Source organism: Amyelois transitella, chromosome 3, assembly GCF_032362555.1.
Source record: "Amyelois transitella isolate CPQ chromosome 3, ilAmyTran1.1, whole genome shotgun sequence".
NCBI lineage: Eukaryota > Metazoa > Arthropoda > Insecta > Lepidoptera > Pyralidae > Amyelois > Amyelois transitella.
In genome coordinates this window covers 12514886-12524806 of record NC_083506.1, presented here as the reverse complement: position 1 = coordinate 12524806, position 9921 = coordinate 12514886, and the positions used below count along the sequence as shown (strand labels likewise).

Genomic DNA, 9921 nt, shown 5'->3' with positions numbered 1-9921 from the left:
TCAAGATATACCTCAATTAGCTTTTTCGACAATTGTCGGAAAAGCTGATGGGCAGATAGGCCCCCCGGTCCCAGAGTTTCTACCCCAAAAGGTTCAAAAGTATAGATATTACCGATAACTACATACATACATACATACATAAAATCACGCCTCTTTCCCGGAGGGGTAGGCAGAGACTACCTCTTTCCACTTGCCACGATCCCTGCATACTTCCTTTGCTTCATCTACATTCATAACTCTCTTCATGCAAGCTCGGCGGTTTCGGGTACTTTTGACCTGACCCTTTACCAGGACGTCCTTAATTTGATCAAGATATGTTCGTCTAGGTCTTCCCACCCCGACCTTTCCCTCCACACTCTCCATGTATATCTGCTTAGTCAACCTGTTTTCATTCATCCTCTCCACATGACCGAACCATCTCAACATACCCTTTTCTATTCCTGTAACTACATCTTCTTTCACATCACAACATTCCCTTATCACACTGTTCCTTATCCGGTCACTCAATTTCACACCCAACATACTCCTTAACGCTCTCATTTCCACTGCATTTATTCTACTTTCGTGCTTCTTTTGCCATACCCAACTTTCACTCCCATACATTAATGTCGGGACCAACACGCCCCTGTGCACAGCCAGTCGAGCCTTTTTGGATAGTTTCTGACTGCTCATAAAGGCATGCAAAGCTCCATTCACCATGTTCCCCGCGTTCACTCTCCTTTCAATATCACTATCACACTTGCCATCTGATGTAAACTTTGATCCCGATAACTACATATTTGCGCCTTTTAAGGTTTTTTGCCTCATTTGAAGCAAAACGGCCTTAGATTTAGTAACCTGAAGATGAGACGGTGCAAGTGTGTCGACACAAGTAGCATCCCACACCAAAGGCCGCCCCAATCTCCAGGCTACCAAAGTCATACCATCCGGTCTCTTGGCATCATCCCGAGCCAGACCGTTTGGTTCTAGGAGGATTATATCATTTAGGGCGGCATGGCGCCCTAAACGGCCGGCACTCCTAGAGCATGAGAGGCCGTGGTGTCCATAGCCGACAACGGTATCCCCGCAAGGACAACTATTATTAAAGACTAACGGTATTTCATGTGTTGAGCATTCTGAGATAAAGCAGCTATACGACCCTAGCCACGTACACAACTAAACAGAGAGACAGATGTTGTCTCAGGGTTTCACTACAGTATAAATGAAGGGACTGGGTTTCATTATACTTATGTATATTTTATATTTTGAATTCAAGTTAAAATTACCGACAGAACAATATTTTTACTTATATTACTGCTACATAGAGTATATACGAGACGTGCTTATGCATATTATGACGCTTGCAACTTTTTGCATCGTTATATCTCAGAAACGGTAGTTTTATTGAAAAAAAAATATTGATTCCTTTTTATAGATATCTTTATGATCTACAATCTATGTCTGAGGTAATTTTCCTATAAAACTTACCGTTTTGAAGAAAATCGTGAAAATCCCATTTTCTTACCTTTGACCTAGGGTAATTTTTTTCCTTAAACCGGAATCATGGGGAATTTTGAAATAATGCTTTTTAAATTTGTTTTAAACAATTATACTCATTTTCAGCTTGATGGGAATTAATGTAGCTTCATTCCTATTTTTTGGTCTAAATTGACCGGACTGAAAATAAAATGGAGAAATAAACCATCTACGCGAAGACCGACATCCGCGCGGACGGAGTCGCGGGGGAAAGCTAGTTTTGAAATAATGCTTTTGATTGTGTTTTAAACAATTATACTCATTTTCAGCTTGATGGGAATTAATGTAGCTTCATTCCTATTTTTTGGTCTAAATTGACAGGACTGAAAATAAAATGGAGAAATAAACCATCTACGCGAAGACCGACATCCGCGCGGATGGAGTCGCGGGGGAAAGCTAGTATTAAAATAAAATGAACTCTACTCTACTCACACACAGTGGTTATCCGTGCTGGTATTGCTTATCTAAAAGTATGTTTGTGTGTCAGTTCTTCACGTCGAAACCACTGAACAGATCAACCATGAAATTTATATACGGAAAAGGACATAATATAATGTTTCGAGCGAAACAGTGGTCAAAAACTAGTAGATTAAATAATTTAAGTGCCGTGTAGGTTGCGGCACCAAAAGAAAAAAGAATAGGATCACTCCATCTCTTTCCCATAGATATCGTAAAAGGCGACTAAGGGAAAGGCTTATAAGCTTGGGATACTTCTTGTAGGCGATTGGCTTGCAACCTGTCACTATTTTAATCTCAATTCCATCATAATGCCAAACAGCTGAACGTGGCCTATCAGTCTCTTCACGACTGTTGGCTCTGTCTACTCCGCAAGGGATATAGACGTGACTATATGTATGTATGTATGATATAATTTTATAACAAGAGCTCGACTGATGCGGAAACTCACCTTAAGGCCCTATTGCGGCCCTGACGAAGCGCTTGCTCGGTAATTAGACGAAAATGGAAATTTAAAAGCGAAGTACATAGTACGGACCTGCGCTTCCCTGAAATTAGCTACTTCCATTTAGATTGCGAAGCGATATAATTAGTAAGACTCAAAATATATAATACCTTTTTTTTTTTAAACTCCTACTTTCTAGTGTGTACCGTGTGGTTCCCGACACCAATAGAAATAAAAATATGACCAATCCTAGATGGATTGGTCATTTTTTATTTCATGGATTGGTCACATTTCACAAGAATGTCGTAAAAGGCGACTAGAATAAAGATAGGTTAATAAAGTTGGGATTCTTCTTTTTAATCTCAACTCTATAATTAAGCCAAACAGGTAAACGTGGCCTTTCAGTCTTTTCAACATTGTTGGCTCTGTCTTCCCCGCAAGGGATATAGACGTTAATGTATGTAAGTGTGTTTCAGTGAGTGAGTAACTGACAGATAACGCCGAAACTACTGAGCGTAGAAAGTTGTAATTTAGCATGAAGGTTCCATATGGAATGAACATACATACATACATAAAATCACGCCTCTCTCCCGGAGGGGAAGGCAGAGACTACCTCTTTCCACTTGCCACGATCTCTGCATATTTCCTTCGCTTCATCCACATTCATAACTCTTTTCATGCAAGCTCGGCGGTTTCGGGTATTTTTGACCTGACCCTTTACCAGGACGTCCTTAATTTGATCAAGCGTTTGCCTAGGTCTTCCCACTCCGACCTTTCCCTCCACACTCTCCTTGTATATCTGCTTAGTCAGTCTGTTGGTCCCGACATTAATGTATGGGAGTGAAAGTTGGGTATGGCAAAAGAAGCACGAAAGCAGAATAAATGCAGTGGAAATGAGAGCGTTAAGGAGAATGATGGTTGTGAAATTGAGTGACCGGATAAGGAACAGCATGATAAGGCGTCCGTTTACGTCTAAAATGGAATGTAGGGAGCACAAAAAGTGGCTTTCCTGAAATTTCCACAAGAAACTAACGGGATATTTAGTTCTACGCGGAATTCCAAAAAAAAGTTTTCTTATAAACCCTCAAACTTTAAGACAAACAGCAATTTTTCACAGAAAAGTTTAATTCAATTGTGAATAATACATACGGTCAGAGCATCTTTTTTTTTTATTTATACGGGACAGATTACACAGATTAAGTTAGCCTCGAAGTAAGTTCGAGACTTGTGTTACTAGATACTAACCCAACGATACAATATTTTATAATAAATCCTACTATATAATATTATAAATGCGAAAGTTTGTGAGTATGTCAGTATGGATGTTTGTTGCTCTTTCACGCAAAAACTACTGAACCGATTACGATTTTTGGTATGTATGTAGCTGAAGACCCAGAATAACATATAGGCTACTGTTTTATCCTGGAATTCCCGTGGGAGTGATTGCTAAGTTATGATAGGGTTTCCACGCGGACGAAGTCGCGGGCGACCTCTAGTACTTTTATCTATATAGTTATATAGTATAGATAAACATCGAAGACCCAGGCCAATCAGAGAAAATTTATTTCGCGTCATGCCCTGGCCGGGATTTGCATCCGGGACCTCCGGTGACGGTGACACAGACAAGCGCGCTGCCGCTGCCCCACTAAGGCCGAGGCTTAGGTTCAAATCTTACCTTGGTCTTTTCTGAGTTATAAGCGATAATTTGCTTCATCCATCCACAATCATAAGTCCCATCATGTATTTAAGATAAGAATTTAATTAACTGTGCCGTGTGGTTCCCGGCACCAATACAAAAAAGAATAGGACCACCCCATCTCTTTCCCATGGATGTCGCAAAAGGCGACTAAGGGATAGGCTTATAAACTTGTGATTCTTTTTTAGGCGATGGGCTGGCAACCTGTCACTATTTGAATCTCAATTCTATCATTAAGCCAAATAGCTGAACGTGGCCGTTCAGTCTATTCGAGACTGTTGGCTCTGTCTACCTCGCAAGGGATATAGACGTGACAATATGTATGTATGTATATATTTAATTAACTCAACGCAATCTGTTTCAGTTCAGTCTTTTGCCAAAGCTTGGATTGAATTGCAATTTATCTAAAACAGCTTAACAGCTTACCAGCTTCATCGGCAGTTTCCAAACTTTCAGTCCAAACGGTCAGCTTCGTCAGTTGAAAGCTTGAAATACCCGTGTACATTGACCACAGAATTGGCGAGTACCGGAATACAGAATTGACACAGCGTGCTTACTTTACTACTATGTACTACTTTTATTAAATGTGTAAATATTTTAATTGTGAGTGTATTGTGTGGTTTTCGGCACCAATATAAATAGGACCAATCCATCTCTTTCCCATGGATGTCGTAAAATGCGACCAAGGGATAGGTTTATAAATTTGGAATTCTCCTTTTGGGTAACGGGCTAGCTACCTGTCACTATTTAAATCTCTAGGACCAATCCATCTCTTTCCCATGGATGTCGTAAAATGCGACCAAGGGATAGGCTTATAAATTTGGGATTCTCCTTTTGGGTAACGGGCTAGCTACCTGTCACTATTTAAATCTCAATTTTATCATTAAGCCAAAACAGCTGAACGTGACCTATCAGTCTTTTCAATACTGTCGGCTCTATCTACCCCACAAGGTATATATGTACCTATGTATGTATGTATCGCAATCGGAAATATATCACAGGAGATAAACTTACCCTACATTTTAGCTGTCTTTGTCTAGTGTATTGTCTATTATAACAAACTTGTTAATTCGTTGACTGATCTAAATTTGCCGCTTCAATCTACTTGAAATCAAAGTTTAGTAATTTATGTAACACTTTATTGAGACATTACTTTGAGTGGGTCACAATCAACGAGATAATTACAAGAGACATCAAAATAGTTCACTACTTCTTCAAATGGCCATCGCCTGTGTCCCTCTGAGGAATGTACACCCTCTCAAATAGTTGACCCATTCTTTCTCCGTCGAGGCAATAGCCCCCCACACTATCCTCACCAAATGACTTGTTACCCACCATCACATTACCAACCTTATTGCCACGTAATAAAGATGAAATCTCACTATCAAAACCATTCTCGTCCCGGCTTTGATTTTGCATAGTTCTCCCCGACAATTGGCTGCGGTTCGTAACCCTGTGAGATAGAATATTTTCAGTCTTAATTGTCGCCTGCACAATTGAGTCGAGAGCCATTTGATCCTGCACCCTTCTTTGTATCGCTGTTGATTGGACATTGGCCACTATCTCTTTGTACTTAGTCTCTAATTTGTCTAGTGTTGTTGCCAATTCGGCCTGGCTCTCGTCCGACACATCGCTAATCACCTGAGCCCTCTGCCTGACCAATTGGAGTTGAAGCGAACACTCCGTCAAATGTTTCTCTCTTTGCAAATTGGCCAATTTAGCCTCGTACACTCTGATGCATTTCGATTTAGATTTCTCCGTTTTGAACAAGCGTTTCTCTAACTGATCCACTTTTGACTTTAAAATTTCAGTATTGTTATCGATTGACTCTTTAGGTTCAGGTAATTTATTCAAAATAGAATGTATGTTAGTTTTCTGCTCCTCCAATTCTTTTTTTAACTGTTCAATTTCAAAATCTTTGTTGTTGATTATTTTCACCTTTTCAGTTGTCATCTTGTTTTTTTCATCTTCGAATTTACATTTATTCAAATCAATAATATCCTCAAGTTCTTTTAATTTTTTCTCAAAATTGCGTATCTCCTCTTGCAACTTTTTCTCGTACAGTTCAGACAGCTCCTTTTTCAATTCTGATTTACATTCGATGATATGGAAATCATGAGCAGCTTTTATTTCATCAATCTCGTGTTTTCGTGTTTCATTCAAATTATGAATTTTCTCTTGCAAATGTTTTATAGTTTCTATCAAAACGTTCCTAGAACTTTGAACTTCTTCTAACTGTGATTGTAAAGTAAATATTGTTGAAGGACTAGGATTAATTTGACAACATGCACTTGTTGTCTTATCAACAGCAACAGTAATTCTATCGGACCCGCAACTTTCACATTTTGTATTACGATTTGTTATTTCTTTTAATTGTTGTAATTCGAAATGTAGCCTCTCATTTTCTAATTTTATTTCTCTCAACTTCATTATCAAATTATTTGTTCTGTTTTTATAATCATCATCAATAACATTGACTTTCGGCTTATTTCTTATAATATCAGAACACGTGTAAACTAATGTTTGCTTGGGTACATTCATAATCCGCTTTTGATTTATTTGTTGATTAATTGCGTTATTTTGAGCACTGTTGCTTTTGTTGTCTTCGGAGTCCAGGTTTTGTGAAAAACATTCAGATTCCGAATGAGGTTCGCTATCGTATGTTATTTTGGTGCTTCCATCATCGCCGTTGATCACGACATATTCTACTTCCGAAGAAGCATCACTATTGACGTCATCATTTAGTGGTGATAGACTGTCAGTGGTGGGAAATCTATTGAATGGTTCTTCAAAAACCCCTTGTGCCAATTGGAAACAGAGGGAGAAGATATACTTATTACGCAAATACTTCTCTTTCTTCTTACATTGCGACAAACGCTTAATCCAAGCGTTACAGATGTCGATCGTGTCCTGGTCCTGTAAGAGTCCCAGATAGGGTCTCATTATCTGCAAATATCTTTTGAACTCAATATCTAAATTTGAAATATCGTTCATAATTAAAAATTGTTTTTTAAAATTTAGAATTTTTTGTTGAATGTCAAATAAAATCTGTGAATTAGACAGCAGGAATACATCTGTCACTTCCTATTTTATTTTTTTCAAAGTGCTTTTTGTGAAAGTATCTTTATAGATCGAAAAACAAAGGTTTTTAAATAAAAAGATGTAGTCGTTGGCAAAATTACTTTCAAAATATCTATGCAAAGAAAAATATCTACAATTGTCTTGTTCTCTTACAAGGTAAAAAGTCTGAGATGTAACCCTTATTATTTATTGTAAAAAATATTCTAAATAGCTTGCCATACAAAACAGCTGGACTGCAAATCCGTAGAGTTAAATCCATCGAGCATCTATCATACTAGATATCAGATGAACTACGATTTGCCCGTGATATGGTTCAATTGTCTGGTTAACAGAAAAATAAGTTTTCCGTTTGTCGAATGAACATACATACATACCATCACGCCTGTTTCCCATTGGGGTAGGCAGAGACTATGGAATTCCACTTGCTACGATCCTTACAGACCTATCTCGAATTGAATAAAATCAAATCATACTTAATTAAATTGGCAAAACCGCTTGTCGTTTTAATCTTAATTTTGATATACCCTTCGTGGTTTATATTGTACCTATTTTTATATGCAATAAATAATTTGAAATTGAAAATAATAATTCCAGCTTTTTTCCCTTCAGAAGTTAAAAAGTCAGGTTATATGAAATTACAGGAGTATTTTCATACTTACTTTTCTCGTTCTATCTGAAGATGAATTGCTGAGTTTGGATCTGAAAGGTTTGAAACTGTTTTTCAATAGCAAACCTTCGTTTAGATCCGGTCCGTGTCTTTTGTCAATTTTCTTTATAACATCGTGTTTGTAATGAATAGATGATTTTCTTTTCTTAGGGTACTGCTAATTTGTGTGTGTTTTTTTAAGAACCCACTGAAAGCCATCCTTACAGTTCATCTACTCCATTCACACTCTCCTTGTATATTTATACATACATACATACATGTGGTCACGTCTATTTCCCTTGCGAGGTAGACAGGGCCAACAGTCTTGAAAAGATTGAAAGGCCACGTTCAGCTATTTGGCTTAATGATAGAATTGAGATTCCAATAGTGACACGTTGCTAGCCCATCGCCTTAAAAAAGAATCCAAAGTTTGTAAGCCTTGTATATTTCTATAAGTAGCATACATACATACATACACACATACCTACATAAAATCACGCCTCTTTCCCGGAGGGGTAGGCTGAGAATTCTTCTTCCCACTTGCCACGATCACTGCATACTTCCTTCGCTACATCCACATTAACTCTCTTCATGCGAGCTCGGCGGTTTCGGGTACTTTTGACCTGACTCTTTACCAGGACCTATAAGTAACAATGTAACTTATGTTCATTCATTCATATAGTCACGTCTATATCCCTTGCGGGGTAGACAGAGCCAACAGCCTTGAAGAGACTGGTAGACTACGTTCAGCTGTTTGGCTTTATGATAGAATTGAGATTCAAATAGTGACAGGTTGCTGGCCCATCGCCTAAAATATGAATCCCAAGCTTATAAGCCTATCCCTTAGTCGCCTTTTACGACATCCATGGGAAATGAGATGGTGTGGTCCTATTCTTTTTCTATTGGTGCCGGGAACCACACGGCACGGTAACTTATGTTTGTTATCCATTTAATTCTTTGTCAATGGTTAAGGCGCTTAGTGCGGCCCGCCGGTGGTGGGCCTTTAATAACCTATAAGCCGATTCCGAAACGAACTTATTATGTATTTGAATTTGACGCTGGAATAACTTAGTCTTATAGCTTACTAAATCTGTTTATTCTGTCATGTCTATTTTCGTTTAGAGGAAATTAAAGAACTTTTTAAATGTTTTTTTCGAAAATGTAGATTGTTAAAATCATATTGCATTTACTTTCAGCATTTATAAAGAACTAGAGGCCGCCCGCGACTTCGTCCACGTGGAATCAAACACGCGGGAACTCCGGGATAAAAAGAAGCCTATATGTTATTCTGGGTCTTCAGCTACCCACATACCAAATTTCATAGCAAACGGTTCAGTAGTTTTTGCGTGTAAGTAACAAACATCCATACTGACATACTCACAAACTTTCGCATTTATAATATTAGTAGGACAATACGGCATTAAATACTCTATTTGTAAAGGTAAGGCTTTATGAAAATGAAAAATGAAAAAGTTTATAAGTAAGTTTATTATAAACTTGGAAACTTTGTTTAGACTGTTGGCTTTGTCTATACCGCACAAGGAATATGTACGTGTTTATAAGTATTGATGATTATACTCTGTCTACCCCGCAAGGGCTGTAGACGTGATGATATGTATGTTTGATTATATGATAATGATTATATGTGTGTATTTATGAGGGTGAAATCTTTATTATTTTTCTTAATGACGTCATCTCGCTAGCCCTAAGACCAGGTGCCCTCTTTGGCTAGGAGCCCCCTTAGCCTTTTCCTTACACATATATCCAGCACCTTGAATGTGCAGGTTTTCTAACGATTTATTTACATATAATCTGTGCCTTACCTTAAGTTTGAACTAACATACTCACTAACTTACACAGCACTTAGCACTCATTACTTACTTAGAACAGGTACGCAAGATCCTATTTCAGGAACTAGCCTCTCCTCAAAGATTGATGAAACATGCCAACTTAGCTGAGTACAAGCATTAAGAAACCGTGTTTGTTATCTGAGGAAGTAAACGATTTTTATTTATTTACTAGCTGTGCCCGCGACTTCGTCCGCGTGGAATAGTTGTTTTGGGCGTCATTGAAGCCCTCAAG

At 38.2% G+C, this 9921-nt stretch overlaps 1 protein-coding gene across 1 annotated transcript; it reads right to left on the bottom strand.

Moving 5' to 3' along the window:
• Positions 1-5318: 5318 nt before the first annotated feature.
• On the bottom strand, positions 5319-7106 carry LOC106132976 (synaptonemal complex protein 1). The gene has a single exon (XM_013332555.1). It carries the CDS (start codon positions 7104-7106, stop codon positions 5319-5321), a length of 1788 nt encoding a protein of 595 aa, XP_013188009.1.
• Between the last annotated feature and the right edge of the window lie 2815 nt (positions 7107-9921).